The sequence below is a fragment of the Entelurus aequoreus genome, linkage group LG19 (genome assembly GCF_033978785.1).
Source record: "Entelurus aequoreus isolate RoL-2023_Sb linkage group LG19, RoL_Eaeq_v1.1, whole genome shotgun sequence".
Lineage (NCBI taxonomy): Eukaryota > Metazoa > Chordata > Actinopteri > Syngnathiformes > Syngnathidae > Entelurus > Entelurus aequoreus.
Window position 1 is genome coordinate 23,153,728 of NC_084749.1, and position 23,471 is coordinate 23,177,198.

At 38.2% G+C, this 23,471-nt stretch overlaps 1 protein-coding gene across 1 annotated transcript in view; it reads right to left on the bottom strand.

Moving 5' to 3' along the window:
- Positions 1 to 4,931: 4,931 nt before the first annotated feature.
- Positions 4,932 to 23,471, bottom strand: part of LOC133635206 (phosphatidylinositol 3-kinase regulatory subunit gamma-like) — a 28,460-nt gene continuing 9,920 nt past the window's right edge. Inside the window, exons 3-12 of the mRNA XM_062028114.1 lie at positions 22,735 to 22,875; positions 22,167 to 22,272; positions 21,951 to 22,049; positions 19,917 to 20,097; positions 19,220 to 19,342; positions 18,967 to 19,109; positions 16,837 to 17,013; positions 16,611 to 16,679; positions 14,690 to 14,851; positions 4,932 to 14,612 (exon numbers count right to left, since the gene is read on the bottom strand). Of these exons, the coding sequence (XP_061884098.1) occupies positions 14,423 to 14,612; positions 14,690 to 14,851; positions 16,611 to 16,679; positions 16,837 to 17,013; positions 18,967 to 19,109; positions 19,220 to 19,342; positions 19,917 to 20,097; positions 21,951 to 22,049; positions 22,167 to 22,272; positions 22,735 to 22,875 (1,391 nt within the window). The 3' untranslated portion in view covers positions 4,932 to 14,422. The remainder of the gene's footprint in view (positions 14,613 to 14,689; positions 14,852 to 16,610; positions 16,680 to 16,836; positions 17,014 to 18,966; positions 19,110 to 19,219; positions 19,343 to 19,916; positions 20,098 to 21,950; positions 22,050 to 22,166; positions 22,273 to 22,734; positions 22,876 to 23,471) is intronic.

The window sequence follows — 23,471 nt, forward strand, 5'->3', positions numbered from 1 at the left end:
AAATCTTTCTCACTGGCGCGTTGTTTGACAACTCTTGTTCATTGGTTGTCCTGCAATTTGATTGGATCAATGCTGTGTGATGAAAACAACGTAGATCTAATTTGATTGGCTGTTGTACTGAGAGCAAACACGCTGAAACGCAGCACACACGCTGATAGACAGACACGTACAAAATGAAAGCTACGGAGCGCTCCCAAATAACTTTTTAAGCTTTAGGTTTTGGGGAAAGTAGCAAGTCATGTCAAGTCAAAAGGCTCAAGTCCAAGTGAAGTCACAAGTCATTGATGTTAAAGTCTAAGTCGAGTTGCAAGTCTCTTTACATTTTGTCAAGTCGAGTCTAAAGTCATCAAATTCATGACTCGAGTCTGACTCGAGTCCAAGTCATGTGACTCGAGTCCACACCTCTGCCATTTAGTGGTCAATTGTACGGAATATGTACTGTACTGTGCAATCTACTTATAAAAGTTTCAATCAATCAATCAATATATTTTCAACATAAACAAGTACCGTATTTTTCAGACTATATGTCGCAGTTTTTTTTCATAGTTTGGCCGGGGGTGCGACTTATACTCAGGAGAGACTTATGTGTGAAATTATTAACAAATTACCGTAAAATATCAAATAATATTATTTAGCTCATTCACGTAAGAGACTAGACGTATAAGATTTCATGGGGTTTAGCGATTAGGAGTGACAGATTGTTTGGTAAACGTATAGCATGTTATAGTTATTTGAATGACTCTTACCATAATATGTTACGTTGACATACCAGGCACGTTCTCAGTTGGTTATTTATGCGTCATATAACGTACACTTATTCAGCCTGTTGTTCACTATTCTTTATTTATTTTAAATTGCCTTTCAAATGTCTATTCTTGGTGTTGGGTTTTATCAAATACATTTCCCCAAAAAATGCGATTTATACTCCGGAGCGACTTATACGGTATATCAGAATTATTATAATATATTAAGAGTCATAACGAAACATGGCGAAACTGCGTTTCAGTTTTATACTCATAAAATTTGGAATAGTCTTCCGGAAGATGTTAGACAGGCCCCAACATTGCCAATGTTCCTGGCTGAATTTTTTCTTTTTTAATAGTGCATATGAAAACTTAAAATATTTTATACACACTCTTTGATTTTAATTTGAATTGATTGTTTTTATGAAGATTATATTTTATTATTTTCATTTAAATTATATTTTTATTTTTGCCTTGTCATTTTATGTAAAGCACTTTGAATTGCCTTTTGTATGAATAATGCTCTGTAAATAAACCTGCCTTGCTTAAAATAGTACTTATAAAAAATATATATAATTTATGTGAAGTTTATGCAAATTACTTTGCCGGACTTATGTCAGTCATCTCACAAAAAACAGCATTTCTGTGTTGGTACAGAATATAGTTGTCTTCTTCTGAAAACATTGAGCAAATGTATAATGAATTTACTGCAGCGTGAAATTGCTTTCTTAAAGAGAAACTTTATTTTTTTAAATGTTGCCTTTCATTCACAAGTCTTATGAGACACACACACACACACACACACACACACACACACTATATATATATGTATGTATGTACGTATGTACGTACGTACGTACGTACAGGGTTTCCCGCAGCGTCTTGTTGTTAAGGCGGCCACCTTAACAACAAAGAGCCACCGCCTAAACTAACGTCTTAACAAGATCTCCAGCCACACATGCGCATTTAAAAAAACTATTACTGTCCCCAAGCAAACGCATACACTGAGTGTCATACGCATGCCAAAAAAATGGGGGTGCTGTAGCTTAGGACTTAAGACCATTTTAGCCAATCAGAAACATCCAAAACGTCATTTCCACAGGCGGCATATAGCAAAAATGGTGGGTCACGGCAAGAAAGAATTATATATGTGGACTGACAGAGAAGTAGAGCTACTTTTAAGCATCGTTTTGGAGTTTAAAGTTAACAAAACTCAACAAAGTGTTGACCGGGAAACTTGCCAGTCCAAGTCTGGTGACATTCTTACCTTATTTTGGAACGGTACGAACTTGGAGGGACATCTGAGGAATTTCATCATCGGAAACAGGACATCACAAAAACAACTATCGGCACTAAACTGAAAGCGATTCGTGGAAAGTATAGACAAGCAGTTGACACAGGTCGAACAAGTGGTTACGGTAGAGTTCTGTTGCTGTACTTCGAACTATGCGAGCAGACCTGGGGCGGTTCTCCATCAACTTCATCCATTCAATTTGGAATAGAAACATCAGATATTGACACAAGCTCTCACAGGAGTTCAGATTCTCCATTCAACCTTGACAGCCTGGTCACAGACAAAGATATGCCAAATGATGTACAAAAGCAGCAAGATTCCAATAGGAGCAATCCACTATCTTCTGTGGTGAAAGAGAGAAGTGCTATACTTCAGGTATGTGGGCGCTAACTTCATTGCTAGGAAGTAATATTGTTAAAAGGCAGATAGATGTTGTACATCTGGGGCATCAAAACATTTTTATATGAACTGCACTGCAATTACAAATGCTCTCAGATGACCACTTTCAACAATGGGGAATTATATTTTGCCAATTTGTTTTAATATTATCATTGTTCAACAACAGTGTGACAAAAATACTTGCTTTGGAATCAGAAGTCAAGATGGCAAGAATATATTAAAGTTCAGCTGTTTTAGATGTATTTAAACAGGGTTGCTTTGAGTAGTTTCTTGTTATAATAATATTGAGTTAAGTAAAACTGCAGTTGCATTAAATGTTTTTTTTTTCTGTCAAAATTAAAATACCTCGAAGTGCTCTATTGACACACATTGTTTCCCGACGTTGTTGAGGGCCATTTGACATGTTGTAAATCCCATGTCACTATCTTACACCTGTGCTAAAGTTGGTTAATCCCAAATAATGTATTCATGATTATTGAATGTAATTTTGTAAAAATCCTTATAAAAATGTTTGTTTTGTTCACTAGGCAAAACTCAACAGCCACAAGCACGACAGACTAAAACGAAAACTTCCAATGGAGACAAAGTTGCTGAATGCAGTAGAAGAAGACGTCCAGATAAAGAAGAGACTTCTGGACATGATGGAGACATCAGAGAAGCGATTGTCTGACAATTTAGACAAACTAACATCAAATTACTAAGTCAAAATATTGACTTACTAATAATGACATACTTAGTATCTCAGGTAACTAGGACTGTTTTTTTGTTTTGTTTATACTTTACAAAAAAAATATTGAGATATATATCGTAAATCGCCATTCTGCAAATGGAGCGGAAAACACAACCAAAAATTGTAGGCTTCTTTATTTCTCTAATATTTTTATTTATTATAATATATTATTTGGTTATTTTTTAATAAACAATGTGTTCAATGGAATCAGAGTCTGTAGTCTATTGGCCCCCCCCCCCCCCCAGGCTGTGGTGGCAGCGATGAGGTGGAGACGTGAGGCAGAACGGATTGCTCCTACTAGCCACCTGGAACAAGCCGATTATTACTAAATAGAATGCAAAAAAAAAAATACATACACACATACTGTGTATGTATATATATATATATATATATATATATATATGTATATATTAGGGATGTCCGATAATGGCTTTTTTGGCCATATTCCGATATTGTCCAACTCTTAATTACCGATACCAATATCAACCGATACCGATATATACAGTCGTGGAATTAACACATTATTATGCCTAATTTGGACAACCAGGTATGGTGAAGATAAGGTCCTTTTTTTTAAAATTAATAAAATGAGATAAATTAATTAAAAACATTTTCTTGAATAAAAAATAAAGTAAAACAATATAAAAACAGTTACAGTACGAAGTCTGCCATGATTAGAACACACATGCATTTGTTGCCGAAAGTAAAACACACTTTTGTTGACGGAAGTAGGAAGTTGCTTCGGGCACTGAAATCAATGCGCCCAGGAAAAAAGTTCCGGTAATGCTTAAAACAGTGGTTCTTAACCTTGTTGGAGGTACCGAACCCCACCAGTTTCATATGCGCATTTACCGAACCCTTCTTTAGTGAAAAATAAAATATTTTGTTTTTTTCAAATTCAAGACAAAGTTATATGTTTTTGGCAACACTTTAGCATGGGGAACATATTCTAAGTAATGAAGATTTAATTTAGAGTTATTTGGTTAGGGTTAGAGGGTTAGGGCCAGGGTTAGAGGGTTAGGGTTATAATAAGGCCATGCCGAATAAGGCATTAATAAGTACTTAATAATGACTAGTTAAGAGCCAATATGTTACTAATTTGCATGTTAATAAGCAACTAATTAATGGTGAATATGTTCCCCATACTAAAGTGTTACCATGTTTTTTTACTGGTGCACAAAATGAACCGTGCATGAACATCACCTTGTTCAAAGAACAAAACCAACACAGTGCATGAACTCACAACAAATTACACACCTGCAAATCAGTCTGACTTCTGCTGTTGCCGTATCCGTAATACGCCCGATAGGGAGAAGTTTTTATTTACACGATGAGTCAGGTGTGTCTTGACCTCTGCCGAACCCCTGAGCCCGACTCACCGAACCCCTAGGGTTCGATCGAACCCAGGTTAAGAACCACTGGCTTAAAATGACCAAAATACGTTAAATATTGTACATATTAGATATTGTTATGAATGTGTATGTTACTACATTACATATATAAGCGGCATGTATATAAAACAGAGTGTTTTAAAGTTGTTTTAGAGGGCTTTGGAGGCAACATAGATGACTTCCTTTAGCCGCATCTTGCAAACGTTTGGGGAAAAAAACAAAAAAAACAAAACCTTTACAACCCCCCCCCCCCCCCCCCCCCCAAAAAAAAGTTGTGTTCTTGTCTTTCATAATGATTGTGAACAATAGGCAGAATTCCCCCCCAAAAAAGTGAAGCTTCCCTTAAAATGATATCAACAGATACACGTCTTTATAATCTTGACTTTATTTGGTAGTTAAAGTGCATACATGAACAATGGTAGTCTGGAAGAAGGTAAATAAGGACAATAGGTTTTACACCAACTAAAACATTTTGAACCAGCACATTTTCATCAGATGACTCACTCCTGCAAGAAAGACAAGCTACCGCGACAAAACACGCACAATGTCATTGCATAATTGAAATAGAAAACAAACATTTACGTCAACAGTATTTCTTGACAGCCATAAAATATTAAGTGCAACTAAATGATTTGGATAAAAGCGGAAGGTCAATTTTTACAGTCACTAGAGCGACAAGTCACAGAAACGGTATGTACAGTATGTACTTTGGGGGGAAACAACAAATAGAGAGGTATTTGGTCAGCTCAAACTGAAACAAAACTTTCCCAATTTTTTTTTCATGCTAGATAATTCTTCCGATTGACCAAATGTTTGAATAAAATGTCTATATCTGAAAGGATGACGGACAAATGTCAAACAGGTGACAGCAAAACATCTCTTTTGTAACACTCCTCTCAATCACAACATTCCTGTACATTATTCTGTTTCTGCCCTTCTCGTAGGCTTGATTTGCACTACGTGGCGACACCATTCCGATTTGTATTTGCTCTTTCAGATACAGGGGTTAGGGGGTGAGCAAAACACAATCCAAAGAAAATATTGCCAGATCCTGAGATAGTTTTGCTAGATCTTGAGATCATTTTAAAAGTATTTCCAAGTCAGGCATTTGTTTACTTCCGGGAGCACACCATGGTTGAGAAGAAGTCCTTTAATCCACAGATGTCCCGCCACAAAAGGCTGGAAATAATCAATACTGCAGGGATTCATATGGCCCCATTTCTGAGTGAATCTTGCGTGAGAGGGAGGGGGTGGTTATAATTTTGCAATGCAGTCTGCTGAAAATGATGGAAAGTGTCACTCTACATAGCAACTGATGCTTTGGCCAAAGTTGGAATTGCCACAAAACACATTTTAAAATATTCAACACTGTAGTGCCGTCTGGCTACTAAAGTGGAGCCTGACCCCCTTAATCTGAATTCCCCTCCTTCTCTTCCAATTAGACACTTTCTGGCATTTTCAGTTTCAATAGAAAACATGTACTGCATGCAATTGCATTGAATCAGGGCTTCTCCAAATGTAATTAAATCCCTTGCTGATTATAGTGCGCTATTTGGTAGCTGGCAACTGCCGCATTAATTGCTAGCTGGCAACTAGCGTGCAAGTTGCTAGCTGACAACTAGGGCGTCAATCGCTAGCTGACAATTAGCACGCCAATTGCCAGCTGGCAGCAAGGGCTATATTGTTAGCTGACAGTAGTTTGCTAATCGCCAGCTGGTAACTGGCACGGTAGTTCAGAGTTGGCAACTAGAGCGCTAATTGCTAACTGACAACTAGCGCTCTAATTGCCAGCTGGCAACTAGGGCGCCGATCGCTAGCTGCCAACTAGGGCGCCGATCGCTAGCTATACTAAATACTAACATGAATAAAATCATTATTTACTCATGTTATGTTATTTATTCATATTCAACTACATGACAATGTGTTGGCTCAGTGTTCATGTGTATTTAAATACATTTACATCTGTGAAAAAATTGTAAGGGGAAATATAAAACGATATATCATAAAAATCAACCAAAAACTTCACAGCCTCCCTGCAGTACCCCTTTGGACTGCCTGGGAGTCGCGGACTCCCTGTTGAAGATCTCTGCTATAGGCGCTAAATTGAGCGCTTCGATCTGCAGTGTAAACGCAGCTATCCCAATTAAAACAACCTCAAATTCTACATAACAGTCTCTAAACTTCTACCAACATACTCCTTAATGGAAGCTGATGTTGATAATCCATGCAGTAGCTTGTTTTGTTCAAATGTTGTATTGATGTAATTGTTTCCAGCACTGCTATTACAGAGACCTACATTTTTATTGTGAATACTCATGCTTGTCGACCCTCACCTTTTCCCAGAAAATCTCCTGTCTTTTGCACTTCTTTCCTAGCGCACTTGCGTTTTTGTATTTTGTAAATTTCAGGCAGAATTCCACTTATTTTCCCTTTAACAGAAACATTCCCTTATTTTGTAATGCAAATGTATGTGAATATGACCATAACTGAGATGACTGGGGAAAGTACTTTCAAAGCTTGTTCCCTCGTACTGAAACCATTCCAAGCCAGCAGTGACATCGTAGAATCACTTGAGGAGGGTTTGTATGTAAGAAAATCGAGTGTGTATTTTAAATCAATATTTGAATACATTTAGCTTTTCTTTTAGAACAAATTTTGTCATGTTCAGGGAAAATTCCATTCACTTGTATAATGGCTACTTGAACAAAACTGATTAATGTACAAAGGTAAAAAATAGACAACTAGATTTGGGTATATAAATGGAATTACCGTATTTTCCAGATTCTAGCGCACATAAGCCGCACCCACTAAATTTTAAAAGTAAATATTTTTTTCTATGTATTAGCTGCACCGGACTATAAGCAGAAGATATATATGTTGTGACATTTTTTATTTTGTAAATGGTTATTTACATTCCTTAATTGTTTCCAAACTAGCAGTAAAATGGCTGATCAAACAAAACCGAAGTAATCGTCATGGACCCACTAGCTGCGGAAGCGAACTCTCCAATCAGCTAAACATATTCAATAACTCCACGGTGACGTGTTGGTGAATTTATGAAACTGGAACAAAACAAACAGAATGCCATTGTAAGTTAATACTAACACAGACACTTGTAAACGTGTTATCATATTAGCTAATGCTAACAATCTTAGCTTGGTAACATTACGATAGTATGTACAAATAAGCATGAAAACACTCCTACAGACATCACACTGGGGACGGTTTAGTAATTATGAATTATTTTAGTTATATTGTAAAACTTACAAAACGTTGCTTGGAGTGATGAATGAAGAAAGTCTATGGACGAGTAGAAGACGGAACGGCACTTGTACTTCTGGTTCAAAACACAAAACCAAAGGGAATACTGTAGACCAGGGGTCACCAACGCGGTGCCCACGGGCACCAGGTAGCCAGTAAGGACCAGATGAGTAGCCCGCTGGCCTGTTCTAAAAATAGCTCAAATAGCAGCACTTACCAGTGAGCTGCCTCTATTTTTTAAATTTTATTTATTTACTAGCAAGCTGGTCTCGCTTTGCCCGACATTTTTAATTCTAAGAGAGACAAAACTCAAATAGAATTTGAAAATCCAAGAAAATATTTTAAAGACTTGGTCTTCACTTGTTTAAATAAATAAATTAATTTCTTTACTTTGCTTCTTATAACTTTCAGAAATACAATTTTAGAGAAAAAATACAACCCTAAAAATGATTTTAGGATTTTTAAGCACATATACCTTTTAAATTCCTTCCTCTTCTTTCCTGACAATTTAAATCAATGTTCAAGTAAATTTATTTTTTTATTGTAAAGAATAATAAATACATTTTTATTTAATTCTTCATTTTAGCTTCTGTTTTTTCGACGAAGAATATTTGTGAAATATTTCTTCAAACTTACTATGATTCGAATTAAAAAAAATTATTCTGGCAAATCTACAAAATCTGTAGAATCAAATTTAAATCTTATTTCAAAGTCTTTTGAATTTCTTTAAAAAATTTTGTTATGGAAAATCTAGAAGAAATAATGATTTGTCTTTGTTAGAAATATAGCTTGGTCCAATTTGATATATATTCTAACAAAGTGTAGATTGGATTTTAACCTATTTAAAACATGTCATCAAAATTCTAAAATTAATCTTAATCAGGAAAAATTACTAATGATGTTCCATAAATTATTTTTTTTATTTTTTCAAAAAGATTCAAATTAGCTAGTTTTTCTCTTCTTTTTTTCGGTTGAATTTTGAATTTTAAAGAGTCGAAATTGAAGATAAACTATGTTTCAAAATTTAATTGTCATTTTTTTCGTGTTTTCTCCTCTTTTAAACCGTTCAATTAAGTGTAAATATCATTAATTATTAATAATAACATAGAGTTAAAGGTAAATTCAGCAAATTGGCTATTTCTGGCAATTTATTTAAGTGTGTATCAAACTGGTAGCCCTTCGCATTAATCAGTACCCAAGAAGTAGCTCTTGGTTTCAAAAAGGTTGGTGACCCCTGCTGTAGACGTTCACCCTGCAGCGACCGAACTTGTCCAAAAGATGGCGCCGTTGCTCAATGAATAAAACACTTTTTCAGTGTCTGTTAAAAACTTCAAAACAAATATGGCCGTTTGCAAAGTAAAATTCATAAATTAGCCCCATAAGCTACAAGATAAGAGCTCATCTTCTGTCTGTAGTTTCATCAAACTGATCGTTTCAGGTGCGTTAAACTAGGCTGATGTGTTTCTTTGTCCATGGGGATGAAATATTTACGTTACAAAACAGCAGCAGAAGATGACATCGCACACACACTTGGGGAAATACAAAGTTACCTACTCCAAATAATAATAAACCACTGTTGGTAACACTGTGAAGATGCCACACACTAGCACTGTCCATTAGTGCTCTGTTAGTCACATGACATCCGTCAACACACTTAGCACCATCACAAATCGGCCTGCTTCAATTACAGACAATAACATGTCATGATAACAGAAAACGGTCATGATACCTCCGCATCATATGAGATGCATTAGTGCAATTTCTATGCTTTAATGTGCCCCCATTTCAGAGCTGCCGTGCAAGTCTTGTGATGTGCATGCAGTTTCAATGTTTTTCTCTTTTCACAAGAACGGTACAAAACTTTGTTTTGAATATCTTACAGAACGGACTTAACACGTATTCAAAATGTGTGTATGTAAATAATCTGTGAAACAAAAACAACAACACAAGCACTCATAGGTATACTAACAGTTAGTTGGTGTGTCGCACAACACCCCCATAGACAACCATAAGTCTCGCACATATTTGTAGTGCCATTTGTCTGATAGCACTGCTCTCAATACAATTACAGTGCATCTGAAAAGTTTTCACAGCCTTTGCGCAATACTTTTTTGATGCACCTTTGGCAGCAATTACAGCCACAAGCCTTTTTGAATATGATGCCACAAACTTGGCACACCTATCTTTGGGCAGTTTTGCCTATTCCTCTTTGCAGCACCTCTCAGGCTCCATCAGGTTGGATGGGAAGCATTGGTTTTCATCCAGGATGTCTCTGTACATTGCTGCATTTATCTTTCCCTCTATCCTAACTAGTCTACCAGCTCCTGCTGCTGAAAAACATCCACACAGCATTATGCTGCCTCCACCATGCTTAATTCACTTGAGGCTGTAATTGCTGCAAAAGGTGCATCAACAGAGTATTAAGAAAATGCTGTGAATACTTATGTACATGTGTTTTTAAAACATGTTCTACCTTTTCACATTGTCATTATGGGGTATTGTCTGTGGACTTTTGACGACAAAAATGAATTATTCCATTTTGGAATAAGGCTGTAACATAAAAAAAATGTGGAAAAAATGAAGCGGTGTTATTACGTCACAAATGCTCTGTAAATAAATCTCTCGCAGGCTGTTTATTCTATGGCAACAACATACTGATGTTACTAAATATTGTTGGAAATATTAGCATTGCTGGACTGTTAACAGGGAAGCAACTTCAAAATGTAAACATTTAGGCGAAATGTAAACTTGGGTGACCAAATAGTAGGAACAGCCCACCTTTTGGTGAGGTAGAATCTTTTAAAGGCCTACTGAAACCCACTACTACCGACCACTCAGTCTGATAGTTTATATATCAATGATGAAATCTTAACATTGCAACACATGCCAATACGGCAGGGTTAACTTATAAAGTGCAATTTTAAATTTCCCGGGAAATATCCGGTTGAAAACGTCTCGGTATGATGACGTTTGCGCGTGACGTCACGGAGTGAACGGAAGTATTGGCACACCATTGTGTCCCAATACAAACAGCTCTGTTTTCATCGAAAAATTCCACAGTATTCTGGATATCTGTGTTGGTGAATCTTTTGCAATTTGTTTAGTGAACAATGAAGACTGCAAAGAAGAAAGCTGTAGGTGGGATCGGTGTATTAGCGGCGGACTACAGCAACACAACCAGGAGGATTTTGAGATGGATAGCAGACGCGCTACCGTGAGTACAGCTTTGGCTTCCAAACATTTGATCGCTTGCTCGTACGTGCGTGGCGCTATGTGCATGTCACGTACGTAACTTTTGGGAAATATATGTTTCTTGCCGACTCTGATGGCGGCCGGGGTGTCGTCGAAAGCTACAACGCCCGCCGCCGCACCGCTGTCCTCACCTTGACTTCCTCCGTCTCCGGGCCGCCGATCGCATCGGTGATCGGGTGAAGTCCTTCATCGCGCCGTCGATCGCTGGAACGCAGGTGAGCACGGGTCGTGATGAGCAGATGAGAGCTGGCGTAGGTGCAGAGCTAATGTTTTTAGCATAGCTCTGTCGAGGTCCCGTAGCTAAGTTAGCTTCATTGGCGTTGTTAGCAACAGCATTGTTAAGCTTCGACAGGCTGGAGAGCATTAACCGTGTAGTTACATGTCCATGGTTTAAAGTATTGTTGATTTTCTGTCTATCATTCCAGTCAGGGGTTTATTTCTTTTGTTTCTATCTGCATTTAAGCACGATGCTATCACGTTTTCTCCGTAGCTAAAGAGCTTCGCTGATGTATTGTCGTGGAGATAAAAGTCACTGTGAATGTCCATTTCGCGTTCTCGACTCTCATTTTCAAGAGGATATGGTATCCGAGGTGGTTTAAAATACAAATCCGTGATCCACAATAGAAAAAGGAGAAAGTGTGGAATCCAATGAACCCTTGTACCTAAGTTACGGTCAGAGCGAAAAAAGATACGTCCTGCACTGCACTCTAGTCCTACACTCTTACGTTCCTCATCCACAAATCTTTCATCCTCGCTCAAATTAATGGGGTAATCGTCGCTTTCTCGGTCCGAATCGCTCTCGCTGCATTGTAAACAATGGGGAAATGTGAGGAGCCTTTCAACCTGTGACGTCACGCTACTTCCGGTACAGGCAAGGCTTTTTTTATCAGCGACCAAAAGTTGCGAACTTTATCGTCGATGTTCTCTACTAAATCCTATCAGCAAAAATATGGCAATATCACAAAATGATCAAGTATGACACATAGAATGGATCTGCTATCCCCGTTTAAATGAAAAAAATTTCATTTCAGTAGGCCTTTAAACATCGTGAGAATCCTCTTCCTAATTTTCAGCTGTTTTCTGACTATCTGGTTTGTGTATATGCCTCTAGATCTTGTCTACTACAGCCAATGAACAGCAGCTATTGAATGACAAAACAAAATGTACGTTCCTCTCGGTCAAAAACATTGCAACCCAGAAATGACAAACGCACTGAGTGGTAATTTAAATTCAACACCACATTACTGTTACTACCAGTGTTATGAAAATTACTTTTTAAAAGTAATTATAGTTACTTGACCAAAAAATTTATTTAATTATGAATGGAATTAATCTTTAATAAATGTAATTGTACATTTTTTTTAAAATATAAGTAATATGCTGTTGAGAGAAGTTTTATGATGGCAGACAGTGAGTGCCTTTTAAAAGGCGGTGTGTGTTGCCAAGCAACGTGTGATGTCAGCGAGGGTTTCAACTGAGCTGTATTTGTTAGCTAGAGGCAGTTTTGTCGGCTGTGACAGCTATTCTGTTGAATCTTTTCACCAGCTTGTGTTACCTCTGGTTATTAAAGAGGAGCCCCCGCCAGTCGCTGGAGCTATAGTTCGGGAGTCGTGTCGGCAAAGCGCGGTAGCGACTCCGGATGCGCGCCATACCCTTCCTCAGCTACGTTGCCTGCTGGGCCCCCCGGCCGCAGCGCCACACCGGCCGCAAACGGCTGTAACAAAGGCACATCAAAAGATACCGGTATGATGTAATGTTTCAAAAATATATATCTTTCTAAAATATACCGGTATTAACTGTAAAATCGTTAATTGTAATACCGGTATACCGCCCAGCCCTAGTGGGGAGTTAATCATTTTGCCATGCAGTCTGCTTAAAAATGATGTAAAGCGCCACTCTATATATAGCAACTGACGCTGTGGTCAAACTTGGAATTACCACAAAACGCATTTAAGATATTCAACACTCTACTGCCATCTGTCGGCTAAAGTGGATAGTGCACATCCCCAATCTGTCACGTTTCACGTGTCAGGTAACCCGCGACAAATGGGGCCCATATGAATCCCCTTCTTACTGTACATGCAGAAAACAGTGCAAATATATTTGCATTATAAAATAAATATACACTAACTAAGGGCGAAGATGGCAAAGTGCAGAGAAAGAGGAGGGGAGGGTAAGCAATACAAATGCCACCTTCACACTTTGCCACAATTTCTTTCTTCAATTCAATAAAGTTTCTCATCTACTTTTTCAAGGTGGTGTCATTTGCAACTTTTTTTGGCCCAATGATTGATTTTTTTTTGCAGTGATATTAAGTCCTATAATGGAAAGCAGGGTTACTGTGTCACCAACGAGTGGGATGTTATAAGAACATGTTTGGCAAAAAACAATTGTCAAACTCAATCATACAAAAAATTTGAGGTTTAACGAAAACCGATGTACCACTGTAATAGCTGCTTAAACACCATTACCATTACTTAAGTGTAGGGATGTGCCAATCGATAGGCCACCAATCAGTATCGGCCAATTTTTGTGAAAAGTATGTGATCGCCATTGCCGATCAATGCATTTTATTGCTGATCTAAAATGTTGATCCCCTCTGGCTGACGCTGTAGCTAACAGCTAATTATGTGTCTCCATACACAATGTGGAGAAGCTCCACCTAAGGTAATAACTACCTCCATTACTGCAAATAAGCTGCATTTCTTTATATTATAAGTGTCTAAGTATCATTATCCACAAAGGACGAGGCTGAACACACCAAGAAAGACAATAAGGGACTTGTTTAAATATTGTGTTGATATTGTTAAACTGTCAATATAAACCATAAATAAATAAAATGTTTAAGGGTAATACATGTGATTGGTATCAGCCAATCTCACTTATGGATGATCGGGACATCCTGAGTAAAGAGAATCACTAATTACAGATGTACCGATTGTTTACATTGTCATTGGGTCCGCCAGCAAATTGGCTTCAATAAAAATCTCCTCATGGAATAACTGACTGTCAAAGCAATGTTAAACATACTGTGGGCATCTATCATACTGTCACAGCACGTGAGGTTTCATAGTTAATACACTAAAAAATCTTGGTCTCAAATATAATTTTCTATTTTTTGTTGCCTAACAAGAAAAACATTACAAACATGTGATTGTTCTAAAAAAAAAAACAAAAGGAGGTATCATCATGCTTTTGTAGTAGTGTTGGATATAAAAAATAAGCGCTAAAATTCTCAACACTTTTTCAGTTTGAGCTGGTTAACAGTGTCCTTCCTGTTTTGTTGTTCTTCTGAGTGCTGATATAGTGAAACATCGAGAAAGTGCTATCAGTGTGGCATGCTGGTGGTTTCTCAGCTGGGCTGCTGGCTGAGAGCAGGCCAGGCCAGGGTTACATTCAGCTGCTGGTTGTGTTGGATCAGGGATGTGTGCTGATAGTGGAGCACCAGCTCTCTGAGTGATGAGTACAGGTTATATGGCTCAGCAAAGCCATAGCCTGTAGATGTCCTGTTGATCACACAGTGCTTCACGTGCCCGTCCACGCTGTGCAAGAGGGACAACTGTCTGTTATTTCTATCGTAAATGACACTACCCAAAGAAGCAAATTGGAGGGTACTCACGCTACAGAGCAGGCGTAGGATCCTTTCTGACTTTGGCTATCTCTGATGAGGAAAGTGCCGTCCCTTCTGCCTCTAAGCAGCTCCTCTGCCTCCTTTCGAGTCATACTTCCAACATACCAGGTTCTCTCCTCGTGGTGGGTACCGTCTGCTAGGGTGTATGGGCTAACAAAAAGTGGAAGCTTCAATTTCAAAAGACGTTGTGAAGCAGAGAACACTACTATTATAAAGGCGCATCGGATTGTAAGGCGCATTTTTTTCTAAATTTGAAACACTTCCTTGTAGTTTACATAACATGGAGGGTGGCTCTTTGGTCAAAATGTTGCATATATTAAAGGCCTACTGAAATGATTTTTTTTTATTTAAACGGGGATAGCAGATCCATTCTATGTGTCATACTTGATCATTTCGCGATATTGCCATATTTTTGCTGAAAGGATTTAGTATAGAACGACGACGATAAAGTTCGCAACTTTTGGTCTCTGATAAAAAAAAGCCTTGCCCCTACCGGAAGTAGCGTGACGACACCGGAGGAAGGACTGCTCACAATTTCCCATTGTTTACACCAGCAGCGAGAGAGATTCGGACCGAGAAAGCGACGATTCCCCCATTAATTTGAGCGAGGATGAAAGATTCGTGGATGAGGATGTGAAAGTGAAGGACTAGCGTGCAGTGCAGAACGTATCTTTTTTTGCTCTGACCGTAACTTAGGTACAAGGGTTCATTGGATTCCACACTCTCCTTTTTCTATTGTGGATCACGGATTTGTATTTTAAACCACCTCGGATACTATATTCTCTTGAAAATGAGAGTCGAGAACGCGAAATGGACATTCACAGTGACTTTTATCTCCACGACAATACATCGGTGAAGCTCTTTAGCTACTGAGCTAACGTGATAGCATCGGGCTTTACTGCATATAGAAACAAAATAAATAAACCCCTGACTGGAAGGATAGACAGAAGATCAACAATACTACCAAACTCTGGACATGTAAATACACGGTTAATGCTTTCCATCTTGGCGAAGCTTAGCAATGCTGTTGCTAACGACGCCATTGAAGCTAACTTAGCTACGGAACCTCGACAGAGCTATGCTAAAAACATTGGCTCTGCACCTACGCCAGCTCTCATCTGCTCATCACGACCCATGCTCACCTGCGTTCCAGCAATCGACGGTACAACGAAGGACTTCACCCAATCACCGATGCGGTTGGCGTCCCGGAGACGGAGGAAGTCAAGGTGAGGTCGTTAAGGTGAGGTCGTTAGGCTAGCGCGTCTGCTATCCTCAAAGTCCTCCTGGTTGTGTTGCTGTAGTCCGCCGCTAATACACCGATCCCACCTACAGCTTTCTTCTTTGCAGTCTCCATTGTTCATTAAACAAATTGCAAAAGATTCACCAACACAGATGTCCAGAATACTGTGGAATTTTGGGATGAAAACAGAGCTTTTTTGTATTGGATTCAATGGGTCCGATTACTTCCGTATCAACCGTTGACGACACGCGTATACGTCATCATATCTAGACGTTTTCAACCGGAAGTGTGGCGGGAAATTTAAAATTGCACTTTATAAGTTAACCCAGCCGTATTGGCATGTGTTGCAATGTTAAGATTTCATCATTGATATATAAACTATCAGACTGTGTGGTCGGTAGTAGTGGGTTTCAGTAGGCCTTTAAGTTTTACAGACCATCTTCAAGTCGCTTTCTGACCGTCGCTTCAAAATGCGCCGTTTTGTGGGTGGTCTTATTCATGTGGCTCCACTTCGACAGCGTTTTCTCCTCGTCGTGTCTTTTGTTCAAGGACATGACACTGACTAGGATGGTGAAAGCTGGATTTGTACCAGGAACTCTCAAGATTCTAGACGTCCGCTATACTATCTGAGCCACACCCCAAAATAAATGGATAAAGAATGATACTCACTCTTCTTCATTTCTTACACCAAGCCAGTCATCAATTTGGCTCTGCCTGGTTCCTTGCTGTGAGAGCCAGCTGTAACCAAGAGCAGAGTTAGTTTGCTGGGATATATATGATTTGCTCTAAATTTGTATGCACATACAAAGACCTATACGGTAATCCTAATTCCAGGTAAGAATCCATAGGTTTAATATAGAAAGAACTGTTAAACATATTGGAAGTGTGGACCTACATCAAATACTGATCTCTGATTTTCTTGAGCTGCACGAGGTCTGGCTTCAGGTGATTTATTCTTCTGTCAACTTCCATGTGGGCCAGCACCTTGCTTCTCAATTCATTTTCCAACATAATTTTGCTGTTGTGTATCTCCTCCACCCTTGATTGCAGCTCATCAGAGTTATTCTGAATCCTAGAAACAGGCAGGCCAGACTCAGTAAAGAATGTTTATTTACTCATCTCCATCATGAATGTTTTTACCTCTAATGAACATGATCTGCAAAATTGCATTAAGGAGAAACGCTATGACACTTTAATCATAATCTGATGTTTAAATTGGTCGGTGATAGACAATTATTTTATTGGAATACAAACTGCTCGGATGTGGCGAATTAGTCCAAGTAACAGACTGTCATTTGTATCAGAACAATTTATATTACACATATTAGGAGAATCATACGTTTCTTTACATGGATAAATTGTCAGAATTTAGTAGGCCAGTCTAGTGCTGTGCAATATTACGATGTACCGTATATCGTAGTACCATATAAAAACTTCCTAGGGCTAATACATCCATGCATGCTAGAGCTGGCTGGAGCATGGATATCAACAACTTTGCAGAAACGGAAAGCACAAACCAACCAAACCCACAGTGGAATTAATGCCAAATAAAGGAAAGAGGAACTCCTTTTGCTTGGCTTCGGTTTGTATTAAAAATTCAGACACTGACCAAACAAGGGTAGGCTAATCTGCACAACATGCTCGCAACTTGAAAGAGTTTAATATTTTCTATTACCTGAAGACTCTGCATAAAAAACAGTACAGAGACAGTGTTGAAATGTGCTACCTCAAAACCACAGAGTGATGAAAAGAAAAACATACTTAACAATCGTTCTCCAAACGCATCGTTTATGATGGGTGTATGAAGATACTGATCTCACGAGACGAGAGGATACACTAAATTGGGTTAAAGACATGATAAGATTTTTTTTTAATTTAGCAGGGGCGCTGTGTAGGTTGGTAGAGTTGGGACAAAAAGAGCGGCGGCACTGTCTACTCAGTCATGCCTGCCTGAGCGGGCAAGTTGCACCGTAAACGGAGAGGTCTGTTTGCTCGCTTTCGGTTTGTAGTGTACACAAAGCATTTAATGTGCGATTCTAATCCCTTGCGCACGACCAAACTAATATGCTTATGACTATTAAAAACACAACATTTCTGACCACGTTCTTTCCGGGAGACCGCTTTTAAATATAAATCACGTTTTGATCTAGTCACACCTCGTCTATGACCAGTAGTCCTGTAGACACAGAGAAATTACAGATACCATCTCTAAATTCATATGTGCAGACATTGCCCTAGCATACGCTGTCAAAAAGAAGGCAGGGCACTAAAATGCTTTTGGTTTTTTAATTGTCTTGTCCTTTTTATACATAAAATTGGTTTTAAAAATAGAAGGAGAAAAGATTAGCTAAATTGGCGTTAATTCCATGTGTATAGAAAAAAAAACTTTAGTCGTCCCAAGCCACATCACGCTTCAAATATTGCAGTTTCACCACATGGCTTATTTTTCCTAGATTAAGCATTTTTAATCTTAAAAATTGTAAAACTAACTAAAAATATCAATACCACAAGAGTATTTATTGGCCAAAAAATGAGACCAAACCAATCAGAGCACGCTGTTCAGTATCGTGGCCACTGATTGCCTCAGTCTCAGGCAGCATTACTATATTATTTTAAAATATTGTAAAGGTGACTAAAGGGTGTTATTTCATGTCTAAGGGCTCTCATAATGTGGAAAATATGTTTGGAAGGTAGTTAAGTTGTTATGCTCTAGCTATGAAAATAATAAATTTATAATGTAATGAGTCTGACTTTGTTGGAACCAATTAACAGTGGTAAAAGAGGAATTACAGTATCGTGATATACTGTATATCATTATCTGCATCGGTATGAATATTTTTCTCTGTATCGCAGAGCTCTAGTGCAGCCTGCCAGTAAAAAAAATACTTTTATTGATTCACTGTTGGTCAGAGGTTGTACATGTTGTACAGGTAGTGTGCATGCTCAGGAAGTACTCTTCATAATTGGAATACATATTTAATAATTGAAAAACAACAAGTCAAACAAAATGTGTTTGGTTTCGTACTTCTCAGTTTCTGTACTGTTGTCTAATTTTAGGAACATGTCAATGTATTCCTTGCTGTAGCGCTCTTGGGTTTCACACTCCTCTTCAAAAATCCGAATGATTTCACTGAAAGCCTCAATGGCCATCCGTTTAGTCTGTAATTCCTACATTGGATGAAGAAACATACAGGAAATTCTGTTGTATAAAAATGTATATAATGCATTTTAATGTTGCTTGATGAGTGCAAGACTCAATGTTTGGGACACTACTGTACCTGTGATGTTTGGTTGAGCTCCTTATAGAGACGGTCATACTCTTTGCTCTTCTCTTCATAATGGTCCTGAAATAACTTGAGCCGTTCTCCGACTGCATCCATGCCAACCTCCATCACCACGTGCTGCACAGACAGATATATTCTACTGATGAATTGTAAAGACTTTCTGATTGAAACTAATATTGTTCAATGTGGGGGGAGTTATTAATTTCTAAAAAAACTCCTCAATGTTTGCTCAGTGTTTTAACCCAGCACAAAATGAAAGTAGTAACAATAGTCTATAATTTACTTTTTAAAATGTTGATTCAGTTGACATTATTATTATTATTATTATTCAGTTGACGGCGTGGCGAAGTTGGTAGAGTGGCCGTGCCAGCAATCGGAGGGTTGCTGGTTACTGGGGTTCAATCCCCACCTTCCACCATCCTAGTCACGTTCGTTGTGTCCTTGGGCAAGACACTTCACCCTTGCTCCTGATGGGTGCTGGTTAGCGCCTTGCATGGCAGCTCCCTCCATCAGTGTGTGAATGTGTGTGTGAATGGGTGAATGTGGAAATACTGTCAAAGCGCTTTGAGTACCTTGAAGGTAGAAAAGCGCTATACAAGTATAACCCATTTATTTTATCATTTATATTCTCCCTGAACTAAGCATAAATGCAAAAACCCATTTTTGTCATAATACAAACAAGATAACTCACCTGCAGATATTTGGAGATGGGAAACAGCAGCCGCGTATCTAGTTTAGAGTTGTACTGGGCCAGTGACTTGTCCTGGTAGTACTGAATAAGCTCCACAACTGAAAGGAAAGTCAATGGCTCAGAGAAGCCGTACTTTCCACCATGATGGAAGATCTTTATCAGTCTATTGGAGCCATCTTTCCTGTAAGGATTAAATACATCAGATGTAAAAACAAATATCCATCCATTCATTTTCTACCGCTTGTCCCTTACGGGGTCACGGGGGGTGCTGGAGCCTATCTCAGTTGCCTGCACGCTGGAAGGCGGGGTACAAAAACAAATATATATATATATATTAGGGGTGTGGTAAAAAAAACGATTCGAATTCGAATCGCGATTCTCACGTTGTGCGATTCAGAATCGATTCTCATTATAAAAAAATCTATTTTATGTTATTTATTTATTTTTAATTTTTTTTTTTTTTTAAATTAATCAATTCAACAAAACAATACACAGCAATACCATAACAATGCAATCCAATTCCAAAATCAAACCCGACCCAGCAACACTCAGAACTGCAATAAACAGAGCAATTCAGAGGAGACACAAACACGTTACAGAACAAACCAAAAGTAGTGAAACAAAAATGAATATTATCAACAACAGTATCAATATTAGTTACAATTTCAACATAGCAGTGATTAAAAATCCATCATTGACATTATCATTAGACATTTTATAAAAATAAAAATAGTGTCACAGTGGCTTACACTTGCATCGCATCTCATAAGCTTGACAACACACTGTGTCCAATATTTTCACATAGGTGAAATAAGTCATATTTTTGGTTCATTTAATAGTTAAAACAAATTTACATTATTGCAATCAGTTGATAAAACATTGTCCTTTAAATGTCCTTTATAAAAGCTTTTTACAAAAATCTACTACTCTGCTTGCATGCCAGCAGACTGGGGTAGATCCTGCTGAAATCCTATGTATTGAATGAATAGAGAATCGTTTTGAATCGGGAAAAAAATCGTTTTTGAATCGAGAATCGTGTTGAATTGAAAAAAAATCGATTTTGAATCGAATCGTGACCCCAAGAATCGATATTGAATCGAATTGTGGGACACCCAAAGATTCACAGCCCAAATAAATATATATATATATATATATATATATATAACTTCCAACTTTTGTGATATTTTCTTTTGTTTTTAGGGCTGGGCGACATGGATATCCCGGTATTTTTAGGTTAAATGGTGATGTACAATATATTGGTATTTTAAACAAAACATTGAAAGTGTTTGCTGTTACTACCAGTGTTCTGAAAAATATGTTCTCGTTACTTAACCAAAAAACTAATTTGATTAATAATGGAAATACTCTATATCATTAATTCATTACTAATGCGTCACTTTAAAAAACAACAACTTTGAATATAGGTGCAGTTGAGAGACGTTTCATATGAGAGCAGCACGTGCGTGCATTTGTCTGCCTTTCTAAAAGGCAGTATCTGTTGCTAAGTGACATGACGTCAGCGTGCTGCATCAGACAAGAAGAAATTGGTATTCATGTTTCTTTATCAGAGTGGTTGAGCCTTTTTGTGTTGCAAATGAGACCTGATGAAAGACTATATTAATGTTATAAGTATTTTATAAGAATCACCTTATAGCAGCTAGGTTTACATCATGTGATGTTTTACTGACAACTAGTGACCAGTCAGTATACACTAAGATCATCACAATGGGATTACTTTTCCCTTTTTAAAAAAACAATGCCATTGATTCGACTAAAGATTGACTATGGGCAAAATCTAACTAATCAGATTTGACTATGAAAGTAAGAAAATCCTTAGTCGAAGACAGCCCTACACTTAAATCTACACTTAAATTTTGAAGAAATTGACACAGTTTACTATTATTATTATTATTACTATTATTATTATTATTATACTCTCCTTGATCTTTTGGTGGTTCTTCGTGAGAGGCCACGAAAGGACAGTGTATGTGGGGGCTTTCTTGATAGAAATTCCAACTGGCAAAACAAGTTCACCTCAGTGTTAAGGTGTATTCCCCCTTGACCTTGCTAGAAGCATCTCGGACCAAGAATGTGCCATCGGGTGTGTTCCTCATCATCCTGTTGACTTCGTCTCTGATGAAATACAGCAGTTATTTTTCATTAAGCTTAATTTAAAGTATTTAACTGATCAATTCCCCAAAGTCTTCTATTTGTGTGGTGCTGTAAGAAGAGAAAAGAGAGCCTCTGTACCTTGAGATGTTGCCCCAGTACCACTCTGAATCAGCCAGCTGTTTTTGCTCAGTGCAGGCATCACATGCTGCCATTGCTGTGGTGATGACGTTCTTGGGCGGGATCTCTGCCCGAAGAGATGCAATGATGACAATAGCGTTATTGTATTATTCAATAAAATATTGTTCTTCATATGAAATGTATTTGTTGACCTAATGCAAATAGTGTCTGGTCGTTTCTTAACTGTGTAGGTCTTTTTCCAGTGCCACCCACACTGGTTTAAAAGTAACTTAGATAATGGGTTTCACTATGTAAAGCACTTTGAGTCACTTGAGAAAAGCGCTATATAAATGTAATTCACTTCACACTTCACTTCACTTTAAAAGTCCAATTACACACACGGGAAAAAACAAACCTAATAGTCTAATCCCTCCTTAGTTGGATTGTATTCAATAGACCAGACATCAGGTGGGGAAACTCTACAGAAGAACAATACCAGTATTGATAACTGTATAGGCTAAAAACTTATTTGGACGACATACTGGTATAAAAACAGAATCCCTTTGACTAAGCAAGTTGAAGAGAATACCGTCTTCCTTGGGGATGTTTCCTAAGTCTTGAAACACGTCGTCATCAGCAGCGGAAAATGTGGAAAGATCCTGCATGAACGCTGTCAAAGTGGGAGACTGAGTCTCGCTGTCATTTCGGCTCATCCGAGGCTGCACGGTCTCTGCAATATCAAATGTAGAACGACCTGGTGTTAGCCATCCTGTCCGTTCAGACCAGTCGGTTACTGATGATCTGCATTATGTCTGTGTTGTTCACACACTGCTGTCTTACTGACAAGGACTCTAAGAGAGTGATATGGTTATGTTGCTTAGTACTGCACTATGTGGGAAACATTGCCCAGACTAGTCCGCTGACAGGTGACACTGTCTGACTGCCTAGAATACCAGGAATGGCACTCCTCAATGTTTTGGCACACTGGGCCAGAATGTGTGTTGCTTAGAGTTCGACCTCGCCTTGCCTCGCCTCGCTTTGCCTTGCCTCACAAACAACAGCTGTCTGCATAGAGATGACTTGTTACGCTAAATTGCTGCTGTTTATCGTGCCTGTGTCTTCATAACAGTATGGCTTTAGACTTCTCCTACATATCTGGCATTGCACTCACAAGCTTTATATGTGTGCAAGCCATGACATGCTGTTATAAGCAGTAGAAGAAAGTTTATACCTTTTGATACTTGATGACATGCTAAGAGATGCATTAAATTGTCTGCATGCAGCCAAAGCTGTATGTGGAAGGAATAATGTGTATGACTTGTTAAA